Genomic DNA, 20,112 nt, shown 5'->3' on the forward strand with positions numbered 1-20,112 from the left:
GACTGACGAAGAGAGTGTATGTGAGTGAGGTGGAGAGGGGAAGAGGGAGGAGGAGGCCGAGGATGAGACGGAGGGATGGGGTCGAAAGGTATATGAGAGAGAGGGGTGTGAGTTGGGAGCAGGGCAGTGAAATGGAGGGGGGACAGGGTGACTTGGAGGCGATTTGTTTGTGGCCACCCCAAACGGGATTGAGGCGTCTGGCAATAGAGATAGATAGATTCTGCATAGTATTTCACAACAAATTTGGCCACGTTTGTTAACATTCACTTCTTCAGCCCGTTCAGTATGTCAGTATGTCAGAATCCAAAAGGAAATATCAGTTGTCGCTTTACATCCTTAGTCTTCATCGTGATCTCGCACTTAGAAGCCTTAACCAGTTCAATGGTACACTGTACAAATTAGAACACAGATGTGTCAAAACCTCAATACATCATTGTTGTGGTGACTTGTTATACTATTGTTTTTAGATAAGCACGTTGAGGTCAAGGACTTTTATAATGACGGTGACGATGACATCAATAGTAATAATAATAATAATAATAATAATAATAATAATAGTAATAATAATAATAATAATAATAATAATAATTATTATTATTATTATTATTAATGTAATGCTAACGATGGTAATCATGATTACTGTGATAGTCTATCTATCTATCTATAGCCCGACGCCCTAATCCCGCAAAGGGTGGCCGCAGACAAAACGCCCCCAAGTCGCTCTGTCACCCGCCATTTGACTGCCCTCCCCTCAACTCACCCCCCCTCCCTCATATACCTCTCAACTCCATCCCTCCACCTCATCTTCGGTCTACCTCTCCCTCTCCCTCCCTCCACCTCACCTACATACACCCTCGTAGTCAGTCTTTCATTCTCCATTCTCTTCACATGTCCAAACCACCTCAATGTATTTCTCCTAATCTTCTCAACCACATCCACATCCACCCCACAGCGTTCCTTCACTTGTTTATTCGTCAACCTGTCCCTCCAAGTCACTCCACATGCTCCTCTCAAGTAACTCATTTCCACTGCTCTCACTCTTGACTTGTTCCCCTCTTGCAAGGTCCATGTTTCGCTTCCATATGTCAGGGTAGGGATCACAATACTATCATGCAGTGACTTCTTAACTTCCATACTCACCTCCCTATTTCTCATCACTGCTTTCAGTGTACCAACGACCTTCCTTCCCTGCGGTACCCTTTCACGCACTTCATCCCCCAAAGTTCCATCCTTACTCATCACACTACCCAAGTACTTGAATGCACTCACATTCTCCATATCCTCACCATTCAACCTCATTGCACACTCTGTGACTTCATTCTTCTCAAACACCATAACTTTACTTTTGTTTACATTAACTTTCAGATTCCGACTCCTACACACTGTCCGAAATTCATTCACCAAACCTTGCAACTCCCATTCATCTTCACTCAACAGTACTGTATCATCAGCAAACAGCAACACCGGAAGCTTCCAAATCTCACCCTCATTCATTAGAGCCACCCCCACATCCACTGCCCTACCCTGCACCTCCTTTACAACCCCATCCATGTATATATTAAACAGCCATGGAGACATCACACAACCCTGTTTCAGTCCCACATTGAGATCAAAGAACTCACTCAGCTCAACATCCACTCGCACCGTAACCCTTGCTCCCTCGTACATCCTCTTCACAGCACTCAGCAATTTCCCCTCCACTCCATATATTCTTAATACCTTCCACATACCTTGCCTATCTATTCTGTAATAAGCTTTCTCCAAGTCCATGAAGGCAGCATACACTTTCCTTCCCTTCACTAGATACTTCTCCACTAAACATCTTAGAACAAATATCTGATCTACACACCCTTTTCCCTTCCTAAATCCCCCTTGTTCTTCTCCAACTAGCTTCTCTGTCATATGCCTAACCCTATCAATGAGTATTCTACCATATATTTTACCAGTCACACTAAGTAGGCAAATACCCCTATGGTTACCACATACTTCTCTCTCTCCTTTTCCTTTGTATAAAGGAACAATTAAATCTGATTTCCAGTCGTCCGGAACCCTTCCCTCTTCCCAAGCCAATCTACACAACTTCCATATCCACCCCACAACAATCTCACCCCCATACCTAAACATTTCACCACACACTCCATCAATTCCTGGGGCCTTTCCCAACTTAATATACTTCATCGCTTCCACTACTTCCGCCCTACTGATCTTTTCCTCCCTCCTCTCATCTCTTCTTCTCCCAGCCATTCCCCAACCACTTATACTCTCACTGCTCTCACTCTCCACATTCAACAAATCCTCAAAGTGCTCCTTCCATCTCCTCAGTTTCTCTATCTTCTCCACCAACAATCTATTATTCCTATCTTTCACTCCCCTGCTATTTCCCCTTTCACACTGCCTTACTTTCTTTACCTCCTTCCAAAACAATTTCTTACTCTCCCTCCATTTCACACTCAGATTCCTCCCAAACTCCTCATCCACTTTCTTTTTACTCTCCTTCACCAGTCTCTTAACCTCCCTTCTCCTGCTCACATATACCTCTCTCTTCTCTCTCTCATCTTCTCCCCTACCTCTACTCGCTAACCATTCACTATATGCCTTCTTCTTTTGTTCCACAGCTCGTTTCACCTCATCATTCCACCATGCTGTCCCTTGCACATCCTTGCATCTCCTCCTCACTCCACAAACCGCCTCACACGCTGCACCTATCTCTTCCATGAATATCTTACATACGTTTTCCACCCCTTCCATCTGCTCTAGCTCATACCTTCCCAGTCTTTCTTCCACTATGCTCTTATATTCTGTCATTTTCTCACTATCTTGCAATTTCTCCACTCTTCTCACAGGAGCTGCTTCCTCCTGTCTTCCCCTTCGTCTCCTCAACCACTTTCTTTGCAGCTCTACCTTGGCCATCACTAAGTGATGGTCCGAGACTCCATTCCCCCACCCTCTCCACACTCTTGCATCCAACACTTGTCTTCTCATTCGCTCATCCACACACACGTAGTCTATCATTGCCTTTCGTTCAACAAGTTCACCATCCATCCTCCTCATTACTCTCCATGCATACCGGTGGATCATCTTATGCCGAAAGTAGGTGTTAGCTATTGCCAACCCCTTACAAGCACAGATGTCCACCAAAGCACTTCCATTCCCATCTACTTCAGCTGGCACACCCCACTGACCAACCATTCTATCCACTCGTACATTCCCAACTTTGCCATTCATGTCTCCAATCAACAGCACTCTCTCGCTTCTCTCAAACTTGTCCATACACGCTTCTACACTTGCCCAAAACTCATCTTTCACTCTTGCCACTCGATCCTCTGTCGTGGCATACACACATACAATCGCCCACGCTTGTATACCTACTTTCATCCTCACCCATACAATCCTTGCACCCACTGTTCCATACTCTCTTATATTCTCCTTCCACTTCTTGCTTATCATCAGACATACTCCCTCTCTTGCCCTCTCATTTTCTTTGACTCCCGCACACATACCTATACCATATTCCCATTCTCTCATCCTTTCACCTTCTCATTTAGTTTCAGTCAATCCACATATATAGTAATGGTGGTATTATTGTTGTAATGATGATGGAAATGATTATTATTGCATTGATAATGAAGGTGATGATGTGCGTATAAACAGACAGCTGGATAAGTGGCCGGCGGTGGTGGAGGGGAGTAGGACTGGCTGGGTGGATGTTTGCAGCTGTGGTGGTAGTAAGGAGCTATGCTGGGAACCTGATGTCTGTGTTGGCAGTGCGGCACATCCAGCAGCCATATCAGAGCCTCAGACACGTGCTGGACGACCCTCACGTCACTATGGTCTGGCAGACCAATACCTCCAACGTTCAGTACTACAGGGTGAGCAACTTGCACCTTGTCTCAGTATTTATTTTTAAGTTTTATCTTCACGTGAGCAGTTGCTTGTCTCATTGATTGATTAATTCTATTTATCTCTCTGTCTATCGCCAGACGATGTAATCCCGTCAGGGGTGCACACAAACAATTCGCCTCCATGTCGCCCTGTCCCTAACCATTTCACTGCCCTGCTCCCCGCTCACACCCCCCTCTCTCATGTACAGTTGCGAGCAGATGACTCGAGGCCACCCAGTCCACCAACATGTTGGTGTTTTATCTGGTAACAGTGGTAGCTATCATTTTGACCGAGATCAGTCGGCTGTTCGGACAAAACAAACTCATTGGTAATTTGGCAATGTGCAGTTCTAACAGGTCTCCAATTAATATCATGCAAGTAAACGTATTATATGTCATACACATGGTAGTTATGTTTATAACCATAGTATTACAACATAGGCATCCAAATAGTGGTGTGTTCATTCATGTGTGACACACGGGTATCGGTAGCGATTTATTTGGTTCGACTATTGTCGTGAACCAAACAACCTTTACCAGTTTTCAAGAGATATACTGTAGGGTTCTCAGCTTCCCCGCAACCTAGCATTATTATCACAAAAATGCCGTCAGGCCAGTCATCCCTCACCGTGAACCTCACTTTCGTCGAAGTCTAAATCCAAAGCAGGTGGGAGAGTTAAAGGTTCACACCACAATAGGCAGAACTAGGGGAGGGGTGTGTGGGAGTTATAAGGAGGGTGGTGGGTGAGGAAGGGAGGGACGAGGTGGGACGTCAGATGCGAGGAGGAGGGGGGAGGGGGCAGGCGGTTGGCTGCGGTATTAAACGTATATGAGATTAAAGGTTATAACAAGTTTGCTTTGACATACGCAGCCAATGTTTGTTTAATATTCGAGTGGTAAAGTCGAACGATTACACTCTATAAATATTTATCATCATGAACGGGCCAACTGGTTCCACCTTCATGCCCCTCCCCATACGTGGCGTCACGTGGTGCCTACGTCACAAACCGAGGTGGCGATGGAGCTGTACACTTGGGATACCCGTGTGTCTCACATGAATGAATGCACCACTATTTGGATGCCAGTGTTGTAATACTATGGTTATAAATATATCTACCATGTGTCTATCTATCTATATACCTAGGCTAATTCCCCCAAGGAAAGGAAGGTAGCAGAGACAGGACGACACACTCCTCATTTACTCATCCATTCAAACACATTCATTCGCATCTTAGCCATAAAGGGGAGAACGCTAGATCCTCACCGCACCACAACGCACAAGGGTCAACTGCACAGTGCAATCAGTGACATCCACAGCAGGGCTCGACAGCAGAGCTGGTTTACCCCTGCCACATCATAATAGACCCATTCCCTTACTCGCACCTGACCTGACTAGCTGATCAGACCAAATGCGGGACAATATCCCCTCAGGGAGGCGTCATCATTTATTCATTCACAATTTCTCTTCATTTATTTCTGTCACACACAGCCACTCTTCTTTGTTCAACAGACATCCCTCTCGCATCCAGCACTCTCTTCACACTGTCCATCCATCCTATTCGTGGTCTCCCTCTCAGCCTTACACCTCTCACAGCAGATCTAGTTATCTTTTTCACCAATCGCTCATTATTCATTCCCTCCATATGCCCAAACCATCGCAACACCCTCTGCTCAACTCTACCAGCCATCTCCCGAACAACTCCAGTTCTCCTTCGCACTTCATCATTTCGCACCCGATCCATACGTGTCACTCCACACATACTCCTCAGACACCTCATCTCCATTACATTCAAACTTTTCCTCTCTGCTACACCCATATTCCATGTTTCAGCCCCATATAACGCAGTCGGTACCACAACACCCTCATACAGCCTTCTCTTTACATCCATTCTAAGCGAACGACATCTAAACACTTTTTTCATTCCTCCCAGCACCTTACCTACTTCATTCATTCTAGACTTCACTTCTGCATCTATTCGTCCATCCACAGTAACATGTGACCCTAAATATTTAAAACACTCTACCTCCTTTAGCAACTCACCATTGAAAACTATATTCATCCCCCTACCATCTACCAACCTCGTACACTTCATCACTTTACTCTTATTGTCATTTACTTTCAATTTCCTCCTTTCACACACCCTTCCAAACTCCTAACTGTCTCAATTTCTCCTCTGAATCAGCCACCAGTGCAGTATCATCTGGAAACACCAGCTGCTTCAGATTCCATTCTCCACCATCAGCATTCACCAGACTCAGGCCTCCACCTAAAACTCTTGTAATCACCTCCCTTACAACACCATCCATGTAAATATTAAACAACCAAGGTGACATCACACATCCCTGTCGCAGCCCCACTCTCACGGGAAACCAATCACTCACAGCATTTCCCACTCTTACACACGCTTTACTATTTACATAAAAACTTTTCATCCCTTTTAGTAACCTACCATCAAGTCCATACAATCTTAAAACAGTCCACAAAGCCTCCATATCAGTTCTGTCATACGCTTTCTCTAAATCCATGAATGCCCAAAACACATCCTTGCCTTTCACTATATACTTTTCACACATTTGTCTCACAGTGAACACCTGATCCACGCATCCCCTCCGTGTCCTAAAGCCACACTGCTCATCACCAATCACTCCCTCTGTACCCTCTCTAACTCTCATAATTAACACTCTGCCATACACATTACCTACAAAACTCAACACACTTATACCCCTAAAACTAGTACATTCATACTTATCACCCTTGCCTTTATACAACGGGACCACACAAGCACTTGCCCAGTCAACTGGCACCATACCTTTCACAAAGCACACATTTAACAATCTTACTAACCAGTCATCATTTATCGCTCCACCACCCTTCAGGCATTGCACAGCACACCCATCCATACCTACAGCTTTCCCTGTTTTCATCTCCTTTACTGCCTTCTCCACTTCTTCCTTCGTGATCAAAAAATCATTCAACTCTCCCAACTTATTTATTCCTTGCACCCTTCCATCCACCACAATCTCAGCCACCCTTTCCTCCCCTACATTTAACAATCTTTCAAAATACTCTGCCTATCTCTTCCTTACTGCATCCATCTCAATTAACATCCTTCCATCCTCTGCTTTTACTCACTCTTCCTTTAAAGACTCTCCCTTTTGCACCCTTTTAACCTCCTTCCAGAACATTTTCTAATTCTGTTGAAAATTCTCAGTCATCTGCTGCCACTTTAGCATCATGCACTGCCCTTCTCACCCTATTCCTCTTTTCCTTATACCTCTTATATGACACCTCATCCTTCCTCTGCAGCCACACTTCATATGCACGTCTCTTCTCTGCCACAGCCATACTTACTTCCTCGCACCACCATTCACTTCCTTTTCTTTTCTTACACCACCACCCACACGTCTCATACCACACACCTCTTCTGTAAGCCCCCCCACAGCACTATTAAACAACTGCCATTCCTCCTCCACACTGCCATTTTTCTGATCTTTCACTGCGTTCCACTCATCTTTCAAGTTCTCCTGATACTTTATCATTTTCTCTCTTTTATCCAACTCACTCACTTTCAAAACCTCCCTGCCACACCTAACCCTCCTAGCTCTCACCCATTTCTTACCTACTCTTAACTTTCCCTCCAACAGGTAGTGGTCAGACATACCTCCACCCTCCCCTCTCAGAACTCTCACATCCAACAATCTTCCTATTACATTCCTAGACACAACCACATAGTCCATCAATGCTTTATCAACAACCATTCCACCCTCCTGTCTCACCCACGTATTATAAATATCTTTCTTCTCGAACAGCGTATTTCCAATCACCACCTCTTGCTCAACACACATCCCTATCATTCGATCCCCATTTTCATTTCTTCCAGGCACACCATGCATATCAACTACACCTTCAACTGCTACATTTCCCACTCTAGCATTCAGATCTCCCATCATTACCACGTTCACATTCGCCCCAAAACTCTGCAGACACTCAACATCATTCCAGAAAGACTCCCTCTCTTCTTCATCCCTTTCACTACCAGGCCCATATGCACTCACAGACACCCACAACTCACGTTCAAATTTCGCTTTCACCCACATCAGTCTCGATGAGACCTCCTTCCATTCAGTCACACACTGCTGTACTTCCGGACTCACTAACAAGGCCACACCCTCTCTTGCCCTTACTCTATCAACTCCTGACAATCTTCCATTCACACTTCCAAACATAGACTCACCCTTCCCTTTCATCTTCGTTTTACTCAGAGCTAACACATCCAACTTTCTTCTCACAAACATTCTCCCAATCTTCTCCCTTTTAGCCTTAATCGTACTACATCCACGCACATTCATAGACTCAATCTTCGGGGTACGGGGATAACTCAATCCCCCATCCCATTCTCTGGCCTGTCCCTTTTAGTCGCCTTTTACGACACGCAGGGAATACGGTGGCAGTATTCTTCCTAACAACCTGGCTGCAGAGTAGTAGTACCACCCCATAGTGCGGCCAGATTGTGTCCCCCCCACCACAGCGGGGGGGTGACACCATGTGTACGACATGTTAACCATTATCAATATAATACATTTACTTGCATGATGTTGATTGGAGACCAGTTAGAACTGCACATTGACAATTTATCTCTGGGTTTGTTTCGCCCGAACTGCCGACTGAATCTCGGTCAAGTTCATAGTTACCACTGTTACCAAATAAAACACCAACATGTTGGTGGACTAGGTGGCCTCGAGTCATCTGCTCGCAACTGTACCTCTCCACTACATCCCTCCATCTCATCCTTGGCCTACCCCTTCCTCTCCCCCCCTCCACCTCCCTCACATACACTCTTCTCGTCAGTCTCTCACTCTCCATCCTCTCCACATGGCCAGACCACTTCATTGTGTTTCTCCTAACTTCCTGCTACATCCACATCTATACCACAGCACTCCTCCACATCCTCATTTGTCAGTCTGTCTCTCCATGTGACTCCACATGCTCCTCTCAACTATCTTATTTCCACTGCTCTTTACTCTTGACTTGTGTCCCCCAGCAAGGTCCAAGCTTTACTTCCATACGTTAGAGTTGGTATCACAATACTGTCATGCAATAACTCTTTCACTTCCATGCTTACTACGCTGTTTCTTATATTATCACTGCTTTCCAAGAACCAGCAACCTTTCTTTCTTGTATCCTTCGAAGCACTTCACCCTCTAAACTTCCATCCCAACTCATCACACTGCCCAAGGACTTAAATGCACTCACATTTTCCATTTCCTCCTCATCAAATCAATGTACATTCATTGACTTCATTTCTATCAAAGACCATAACTTTACTCTTCCCTAATTCACCTTTCGATTCCGTTTCTTACATACTCTCCGAAAATCATTCACCAAGCCTTGCAGCTCCCCTTCGTCTTCACTTAACAGCACAGTATCATCTGCAAGCACCAGTACAGGGAGTTTCCACACGCTCCCCTCTCTCATTAAGGCCACTCAGACATCAATTACCCAACCTTGTATCTCTTTTATAATCCCACCCATATACAGACTGAACAACCATATAAACATGACGCATCTCTGTTTCAATCCAACCTTCAAACAGAAAAATTCCCTCAATTCAATAACCACACGCACTACAGCCTTAGCACCCTCATTCATACTCTTCACGGCATTCAGTAACTTCTCATTTACTCCATACATTCTTAGTACTTTCCACAATGCCTTTTTATCCAACCTGACATATGGTTTCTCCAAATCTATGAAGGCTGCATACAAGTTCTTTCCCTTCTTTAGACAGTTTCCCACTAAAGACCTAAGAATGAATATCTGATCTAAACAACCTCTTCCCTTTCTAAACTTGGTCTTCTCCAACTAATTCCGCTGTTGTTTCCCAAATTCTGACAATAAGTTTCCTAAAATATACATTTCCTATTACACTAAGAAGACAGATGCCCCTATGATAACCACACCTTCTTTTTCCCCTTCTCCTTTGAATAGGGAAATAATTATACCTGACTTCCAATCCTCCGGGACTTTACCTTCCTCCCAGGCCAATCTGCACATCTTCCACATCCATCGTACTACAGTACTATCTCTCCCTCATGCGTCAGTATTTCACCACACTCCATCAGTCCCAGGGGCTTTCCCTATTTTGATTTTCTTCATTGCCTCCACAACATCCATCCTATTGATTTCTTCCTCTCTGCCCACATCAGTCCATTCCAAGCCATTCCCCAGCCACTTATACTCACATTACTTTCATTCTCTATGTTCAACAATTCCTTAAAGTGTTCTGTCCATCTGCTCACCTTTTCTTCCTTTTCCACGAATCTACCATTTTTATCTTTCACTTCCAGACTAATTTCTTTAACACTCTAACTCTCTTTACCTTTTACAGAACCTTTTTTTGGGATTCCCCTCCACTTTACACTCAAATTCCTTCCAGATTCCTCATCCACTCTATTTTTACTCTCTTTTACTAATCTTGTCATCTCTTTCTTCCTCACCACATATAACTCTCTCTTCAGTTACCTATAAAAGTAGTAGGAAGCCCGCCTCTTGAAGAAAAAAAAAAAAGTAAAATCACTGTAGGCTCCTCCATGCATCTAGGACTGATGTTATGTACCATCCACCCACATTTGCCTATGGAGGAACCTCTGACGAAGGTCCCCCAGACTTGGACACTGAACCAGCAAGTGACGGACAGTACGGTGAACAAGGCAATCATAATAGTACGGTTGAGTACCACCACACATCAGGAACCCATGAGTTAGACGTGAGTGCCCATTGTGAAGCCAGGCAAGAGCCACCTCCAATCGCTGAGGCATGGAGGGGAAAACTCTCGGCACAACCATTCTCTGAAAAATTTCTTTTATTATGAACACCACCCTCCCACTGTCTGCCAACAAGTACGAATCGTGTACTTTAGGGAAGGTGTCATATCGGAAGTGGGAAGTGATTAGCTTCGTAGGGGGGCGTTGAGAAGAAGCAGATTTAGCTAAAGTATAGGCCCTCTCATTGCCCTCCTCACCAGCATGCGTGGGAACCCAACTGAAGTCCACACGATGGCCAGGGCGGCCGAGGAGATAAAGCCACTAAAAAAAAAAAACACACACACACACAGTGGATAGAATGAATTCAAATACTCCAGTGCAGACGGAGTAGTTCAGGAGTCGCTAACACAAAAATATACAAGGACAGATTAAAACAATTTTGAGGGTACATAATCTCTGGGAGAGTCCATCATTTACCCACTTCGTGTAGCGGTACTCTTTTAGGGTAGCTGTACACTGAGTGGCAAGCCAAATGATTTCCTGTAAACCAGGAAATCATTTACAACTTTACAACGCTGAATGGTAACGTTATAACTAACCAAAACGTGTACCCTATGTGAGAGCAAGTGGGTTGGCGGAGGGTTAGTGCCCCTTCCCAGAAAACAACTAACTAAAAATACGAACAAGAAGCCTCGAACCAGGACTGACCAACAGGTGACGACTAAGAACTGAACAAAGGACTTGGTATGGATTGTGACATGGAATGTAAGGGGTGCAAATGATCAGATGAAGGAGAGATTGTCCAGATGCTTGAGGGTGTGAGAGTGGATGTATGTGGTTTAAATGAATCTGAATGGTAAGGTGAGAGGGTGACAGAATGGGCGTATGGATGGGGTATATGGGTGGGAGTGGGTGAGAATGAGAGGGAAAAGAAGTGTGTACTGTTGTGTGCAGGAGATGGAAGGAGAATATAAGACAGTATGGAGGGTTAGTGCCCCTCCCCGGAAAACAACTAACTAAAAAGACAAACAATAAGCCTCAGACAAGGACTGAACAAAAGATGACGACCAAGGACCGGACAAAGGACATGGTAATCGGAACGTGGAATGTAAGGGGAGCGAATGACGAGTTGAAAGAGAGAGAGACTGTCCAGGTGCTTGAGGGTGCGAAAGTTGATGTATGCGGAATAACTGAAACGAAATGGAGAGGTGAGAGTGTGAGAGATTGTCCAGGTGCTTGAGGGTGCGAAAGTTGATGTATGCGGAATAACTGAAACGAAATGGAGAGGTGAGAGTGTGAGAGAATGGGAGTATGGATGGGGCATATGTGCAGGAGTAGGTCAGAATGAGAGGGCAAAAGAAGGAGTATGTATAGTTGTGAGTAAAAGATGGTAGAAGAGCATAAGAGAGTATGGATCAGTTGGGTCAAGGATTGTGTGGGTAAGATTGAAAATTGGACTACAAATGTGGGCGATTGTGTGAGTGTATGCACCAGCACAAGATCGTGTAAGCAGAGTGAGAGAAGAGTTCTGGATAAATGTGGAAGTGTTCATGGAAAAGTTTGGAAGGAATGAGAGAGTGTTTTTGATCGGTGATATGAATGGTAAAGTAGGGAATGTGAAGGTGGATGGAATAGTTGGTGAGTGGGGTGTGCCTGCTGTGATAGATGAGAATGGCAGTGTGTTAGTGGACATTTGTGCTGGGAGGGGGTTGGTGATAGCCAATACCCTCATCAGGCACAAAATGATTCACAGGCATACATGGCGAGTGATGAGAAGGGTGGGTGGTGAACTGAATGAAAGGAAGGCAATGATTGATTCTGTGTGTGTGGATGAAAGGATACGAAAATGTGTAATGGATGCAAGAGCTTATAGAGGTTGGGGGAGTGGACTTTCTGACCACTACTTGGTGGTGGCCAGAATCAAGGTCCAATTAGGATGGAGAAATAGAAGAAGGGAAGGATGGGAAGAAGGAGTATTTCTAAGGAGAGTGGAAAGGTTACAAGAGGATGAGAAAAAGGCAGAGTATAAGAGAGAAGTGGAGGAACGATTGGGCAAATATGAATTGGAGCAGATGGGGAATGTGGAAGGTGTGTGCAGGATATTTACAGAAGAAATATGTGCAGCATGTGATGTGGTGTGTAGGATGAAGAGAAGACGGAAGCGTGTGCAAGGAACAGTGTGGTGAAATGAAGAGGTGAGACAGGCTGTGGCACAAAAGAAGAAAGCATTCAATGAATGGATGAGAAATAGGGGCGTGGAAGAAGTTGAGAGGCGGAAGAGAGAGTTATATGGAGAAAGAAAGAGAGAGGTGAAAAGATTAGTAAGAGAGAGTAAGAAGAGAGTGGATGAGGAATTTGGAAGGAACTTGAGTGTAAAGTGGAGGGACTGTAAGAAAATGTTTTGGAAAGAGATGAAAAGAGTAAGACAGGGTGGAATTGAAGTTAGCAGGGGAGTGAAAGATAAAAGTGGTAGATTACTAGTGGAGAAGGGAGAAAAAGTGAGCAGAAGGAGAGAACACTTTAAGTAATTGTTGAACATAGAGGATGGAAGTAATGCGAGTATAAGTGGCTGGAGAATGGCTGGGAGAAGGAGGGAGGTGAGAAGACAGGAAGAAATCAGTAGGATAGAAGTTGTGAAAGCAATGAAAAAAGTTAAATTAGGGAAAGCCCCAGGAATTACTGGAGTGTGTGGTGAAATGCTGAAGTATGGGGGAGAGATAGTAGTAGAATGGATGTGGAAAATGTGCAGATTGGCCTGGGAGGAAGGTAGAATTTCGGAGGATTGGAAGTCAGGTATAATTATTCCCTTGTACAAAGGAAAAGGGGAAAAAGAAGTGTGTGGTAATCATAGGGGAATCTGTCTTCTTAGTATGATAGGAAAACTGTATGGTAGGATACTTTTTGACAGAGTTAGAGAAAGAACAGAGGAATTAGTTGGAGAAGAACAGGGAGGCTTTAGGAAGGGAAGAGGTTGTGTAGATTACGAGTAGATATTTATTCTTAGATCTTTAGTAGGAAACGTTTCTAGAGAAGGGAAAGAAGTTGCATGCAGCTTTCATGGATTTGGCGAAAGCATATGACAGGGTGGATAGACAAGGATTGTGGAAAGTATTAAAAATATATTGAGTAGATGGGAGGTTGTTGAATGCTGTGAAGAGTATGTACTATGGTGCTAAGGCTGCAGTGCGTGTGGATGGTGAACTGAGTGAATTTTTCTCTTTGAAGGTTGGGTTGAAACAGCGATGTGTCATGTCTCCATGGTTGTTCAATCTGTACATGTAATAAAAGAGGTACAAGGTAGGGTAGTGGATGTTAGAGTGGCCCTGGTGAGATAGGGTAGCGTTTGGAAACTCCCTGTACTGTTGTTTGCAGATGATACTGTGTTGTTGAGTGAAGACAAAGGAGAGCTGCAAGACTTGGTGGATGAGTTTGGGAGAGTGTGTAAGAAACGGAATATAAAGGTGAATGTAGGGTGGAGTAAAGTGATGGTCTATGAGAGAGGTGAAGTCAGTGAATGTACAGCAAGGTTGGATGGTGAGGAATTGGAAAATGTGAGTACGTTTAAGTACTTGGGTAGTGTGATAAGTAAGGATGGAGGTTTGGAGGGTGAAGTGCTTGAAAGGGTACAGCAGAGAAGAAAGGTTGCTGGTTCCTTGAAAGCAGTGATAAGAAGCAGGGAAGTGAGCAGGGAAGTGAGCATGGAAGTGAAAAAGTTACTACATGACAGTGTTGTGATACCAGCTCTAACGTATGGATGTGAAGCTTGGATGTTGCTGAAAGGACGCAAGGCAAGAGTGAGAGCAATGGAAATGAGTTATTTAACAGGAGCCTGTGGAGTCACATGGAGAGACAGGCTGACAAATGAGGATATAAAGGAGCGTTGTTGCATGTATGTGGATGTGATAGGAAGCGTTAGGAGGAATACACTGAGGTGGTTTGGCCATGTGGAGAGGATGGAGGATGAAAGACTGACGAAGAGAGTGTATGTGAGTGAGATGGAGGGGGGAAGAGGGAGGGGGAGGCCGAGGATGAGATGGAGGGATGGGGTGGAGAGGTATATGAGAGAGGGGGGTGTGAGTTGGGAGCGAGGCAGTGAAATGGCGGGAGACAGGGCGACGTGGAGGCGATTTGTTTGTGGCCACCCGAAACGGGATTGAGGCGTCTGGCAATGGATAGATAGATAGATGGATCAGTTGGCTCAAGATTTGTGTGGGTAAGACCGAAAGTTGGACTACAAATGTGGCCAATTGTGTGTGTGTGTGTGTGTGTGTGTGTGTGTGTGTGTGTGTGTGTGTGTGTGTGTGTGTGTGTGTGTGTGTGTGTGTGTGTGTGTGTGTGTTCTTACCTAATTGTATCTTTACAGGAATGAGTCAAGCTCGTACTGTTCCGTGTCTCAAACCATATTTATCTCACATATCCTTAAATTTGTGAATTGTTTTGGTACACACTATTTCATTCGGTAGTGCATTCCATTGATCAATTGCTCTGTTTGGGAAACTGAATTTCCTTACGTCTTTATCACCTCTCTTCTTATGCAGTTTTTTGCAGTGTCCTCTTGCTGATGCTTCTTCATATATTAAGCAATCATTTATGTCTATTTGCTCCTTCCCTGATATGCACTTATATACCATTATCATGTCACCTCTTTTCCTTCTCTCCTGTAGTGTTGGTAGATTCAGTTTATTTAGTCTTTCTTCGTAGCTTAGATCCCTTAAGCTTGGTATCCATCTTGTAGCGGCCCTTTGAAATTTTTCAATCTTGTCTAAGTGTTTTTTGAGATGAGGACTCCAGACTACTGATGCATATTCCAGGGTTGGTCTAATGAATGATGTTATTATCCTTCTTAGCATGTCATCATTTATGTATGTGAATGCTATTCTCATATTTGCAAGCAGTGTATACATGTTCCGTACCTTCTCGCTGATGTGGTCAGCCGGATATAGTCTGTTATTGATAATCACACCTAGGTCCTTCTCTCTTTCTGATGTGTATAGGGTTTTATTTCCTAACTTATAATCCCAATCAGGTCTTTTTCCACTTTTACCAAACTTGATTACATGACACTTGTCCACATTGAATTCCATTTGCCATGTATTACTCCATTCATGAAGTTTATTTAATTCTTCTTGTAGCTCTTTACAAGAGTCTGTGTTTGTAATTCTCCTTTGTATTTTTGCATCATCTGCAAACATATTCAGATAGCTCTCATTTCCAGTGTTACTGTTTATATCATTTATATACACCAAAATCATGATTGGTGCCAGCACTGAACCCTGTGGTACTCCACTAGTCACTTCTTTCCATGATGAGTAGTTTACTCTTAGCACTGTTCTCATTTCTCTTTTTATGAGAAAATCTTTAATCCAACAAAACAGTTTGCCTCGAATTCTTCCTTGATGGTACAGTTTCCATAAAAGTCTTTGGTGTGGTACTGTGTCAAAAGGTTTCTTGAAATCTAAATAGATACTGTCCACCCATCCTTCTCTTTCCTGTATTGTGTCTGTTACTCTGTCATAGTAGCTCAACAGATTAGTAACACATGATTTTCCTTTTCTGAAACCGAACTGTCTTTCTGTTATCATACTGTTTTCTTCTAGATGATTTACTCAAGCTTTTCTTATAAGCTTTTCTAATACCTTGCTTACAACACTGGTCAATGATACTGGTCGGTAGTTGAGTGGATTTTGTCTATTTCCTTTCTTGAATAAGGGGACAATATTTGCTTTCTTCCAAATATCAGGTAGTTTACCTTGACTCAAGGATTTCTTGAAACTTAAAAATAATGGTTTACTTAACTCCTTTGCACATTCTCGTAGAACGCTACATGAAATTTCGTCAGGACCACTTGCTTTTCCTCTGTCTAATTTACTTAACTCCTCCTGTATTACTTTTTCTGCTATTTGTATATCTGGTAGTATGTATGGACATGCATGTTCCACATAGTCCCTCTCAAAATTTTTTTCTTCTGTAAAAACTAATTGGAAATTCTTATTTAGTGCTTCACAAATATCTTTCTCTTGCGTATAAGTGATTCCCTCGTCCGTAATGGATTTTATTATATCTTTTACTTTGGTTTTGCTTCTGATGCAGCTGTAAAACAGCTTTGGTTGATCACTACTTTTATTTATTATATCCTCCTCAAACTGTTTTTGGGCTTCCCTCCCTATTCTTGTATAATCGTTTCTTGCCTGTTTGTAATTATTATACGCCCTTTCACTATTGTGTCTTCTGTATCTATTCCACAACAAATCTTTCTTTTTATTTTTTACATTCTGTATTGAACCATTTCTGTATTTTCTTATCTGCTTCTTTGTGCTGTGGGATGTACTTCTGGACTCCTAATTCATAAAATTCACAGAATTTTATATACAGCATTTAAATCTTGTCCTCTAAGCTCATTTTCCCAATCAACTTCTAAGAAATACTTCTTTAGGTCTTGATAATTTCCCTTTTTATAGTTTAGGCTCTTTTTATAACATTCACTGCTGTTAAGTATGTCATATGCTATCCTGAAGTTGTAATTTAGTACTGCATGATCGCTTTTGCCGAGTGGAGGGTGATATATTACACTGTCAATATCATTTTCTTGCCTAGTAAATATTAGATCTAGCACTGAAGGTACATCGAGTCCTCTTTTTCTGGTGGTTTCCCTCACATGTTGCGTTAGGAAAAACTCTTGCACGAGATCCAGGAGCTTTTGGTCCCAACAGCTTTCTTGGCTAATTCTATCTAGAGTATTCCAATTTATATTTGTATTAAAATCTCCAGTTAGTATAATTCTTTCCGATTTCTCTTCCATTTTATGTAGTAATGCTCTTAAACTCTGAATTGTACTCTCTGCCAGGTCCTCATATTCGTCTCTTTCCCATGTGTTTGATCTGGGTGGCATGTACAAATTGGCTACAATTACTTTCCCTTCAGATGTGTTGATCTCTACTGCAATCAGATCTACTTGTGATGGTATATCTAGTTTTATTTCATTGACTTTTAGAATTTTCTTAGTTAATATTATAATTCCTCCTCCTCCTTTCTCCATATATTGTATTCCTCAGAGTTTAGTATGTCATTGGATATCCTTAGTGTTATTTTGTTTCAGTTAGGCATATTATTTGTGGTTCATTTTCTCTGACATAATCATTCATCTCAAGTAATTTAGATACCATTCGATCCACATTTGAGTACATCAACTTTATCATCTTGTTTATATACTTGTCATGACATGGTTTTACTACCTTCCTCCTTTTTATTCCATCCTGTTTATGTACCACTTTCGTACCTGCAATCCTATTACTTTATAAAAAAAAAAAAAAATTGTTCTTCTCCTCTTCTGATCTTCCCTCATTTTTTGTTTTTGCTTCCTTCCTCTTCTCTTTCAGTAATTCCAGTTCCTCTTGTGTTAGGCATCTTTTTATCCATACATTTTTGAACTCCTCTTTTTCCATATGATTCTTTGCATTTTTTAGTATCTCCTCCACAGTGTTTACACTCTGGAAAGTCACCTTTAGAGGTCTTGTCTTGCTTTTCTCGTATTTCCCTAACCTTTTGTGTTCCTCTATGTCTTTGCTAGAGACTTCCTCTGATACTTCTTTCAGTAAGCTCATTACATTTGCCATCTCCTTTTTGTCTCTTGTGATCTTGTTTTTTACTTCTTCCTCTTCTACACCAGTGATTACTATAGATTTGTTTATATGTACTGAATCTCTGACTAACTTTGGATTGTTTGTGTGCGTGTGTGTGTGTGTGTGTGTGTGTGTGTGTGTGTGCAACATAAGATCGTGTAAGCAGGGTGAAATAAGAGTTTTGGACAAACGTGAAAGTGTTCTTGGAAATGTTTGAAAGGAACAAGAGAGTCTTTTTGATTGGAGATATGATTGAAAAAGTAGGGAATGTGAATGTGCATGGAGAAGTGGGTGAGTTGGGTGTGACTGCAGAAGTGGATGAGAATGGCAGTGCTCTAGTGGACATTTGTTCCTGGAGGGGGTTGGTGACAGCCAATACCCTCTTCATACACAAAATGATACAGGTATATGTGGCGAGTGATGAGAAGGGTGGAGGGTGAGCTGAATGAACGTAAAGCAATGACTGATTATGTGTGTGTGGATGCTAGAACGAGGAGGTGTGTAATGGATGCAGGAGCATGCAGAGGCTGGGGGAGTGGATGTAATGACCACCTCTTGGTGGTGGTGAAAGTCAAGGTTGAAATGAAGTGGAGACATAGAAGATGGGAAGGACAAAAGGAAGTAGTTCTTACAAGGAGGGTGGAAAGGTTGCAAGGGGATGGGAAATGGGTAGAATGTAAGAGAGAAGCAGAGGAGTGATTGGGTTAATATGATGGGAGCAGATGAGGGACATGGAAGATATGTGCAAGATATTCACAGGAGAAATCTGTTCGGTATGTGAGGTGATGTGTGGGGTGAAGAGAAGACGAAAAAGGGTACAAGGAACAGCATGGTGGAATGAAGAGGTGAGACAGACTGTGACACAAAAGAAGGGAACATATAGTGAGTGGATGAGAAACAGGGGTGTGAAGCAAGTTGAGAGACAGAAGAGTTATATGTAAAGATGAACAGAGACTTGAGAGAGAGTAAGAAGAGAGTGGATGAGGAATTTGGAAGGATTTAGTGTCAAGTGCAGGGAATCTAAGAAAATTTTCTGGAACGAGGTAAAGAGAGTTAGATAGTGTGTTAAAGAAGTTAATCGGGGAGTGAAAGATCAAAATGGTAGATTACTAGTGGAGAAGGAAGAAAAAGTGAGCAGAGTGAGAGCACTATCTATCTATCTATCTATAGCCAGACGCCCTAATCCCGCAAAGGGTGGCTGCAGACAAAACGCCTCCAAGTCACTCTGTCACCCACCATTGGACTACCCTCCCCCCAACTCACTTCCTCTCCCTCATATACCTCTCAGCTCCATCCCTCCACCTCATCTTCGTTCTACCTCTCCCTCTCCCTCCCTCCACCTCACCTACATACACCCTTTTAGTCAGTCTTTCATTCTCCATTCTCTCCACATGTCCAAAGCACCTCAGTGTATTTCTCCTAATCTTCTCAACCACATCTATATCCACCCCACAACGTTCCTTCACTTCTTCATTCGTCAACCTGTCCCTCCATGTCACTCCACATGGTCCTCTCAAGTAACTCATTTCCACTGCTCTCACTCTTCACTTGTACCCCTCTTGCAAGGTCCAACCCTTGCTTCCATACATCAGGGTAGGGATCACAATACTATCATGCAGTGACTTCTTAACTTCAATACTCACCTCACTATTTCTCATCACTGCTTTCAATGAACCAACAACCTTCCTTCCCTGCTGTACCATTTCATGCACTTCATTCCCCAAAGTTCCATCCTTACTCATCACACTACCCAAGTACTTGAATGCACTCACGTTCTCCATATCCTCACCATCCAACCTCACTGTACATTCTGTGCCTTAATTCCTCTCAAACACAATAGCTTTACT

At 43.0% G+C, this 20,112-nt stretch overlaps 1 protein-coding gene across 1 annotated transcript in view; it reads left to right on the forward strand.

The window, feature by feature from the left end:
* LOC145397033 (uncharacterized) overlaps positions 1-20,112 on the forward strand; it is a 306,677-nt gene that overhangs the window by 251,394 nt on the left and 35,171 nt on the right. Inside the window, exon 10 of the mRNA XM_080270250.1 lies at positions 3,652-3,869. Within this exon, the coding sequence (XP_080126376.1) occupies positions 3,652-3,869 (218 nt within the window). The remainder of the gene's footprint in view (positions 1-3,651; positions 3,870-20,112) is intronic.

The sequence above is a fragment of the Coenobita brevimanus genome, chromosome 40, assembly GCF_032717465.1.
Source record: "Coenobita brevimanus isolate Jiangsu-jjx chromosome 40, ASM3271746v2, whole genome shotgun sequence".
Classification (NCBI taxonomy): Eukaryota; Metazoa; Arthropoda; class Malacostraca; order Decapoda; family Coenobitidae; genus Coenobita; species Coenobita brevimanus.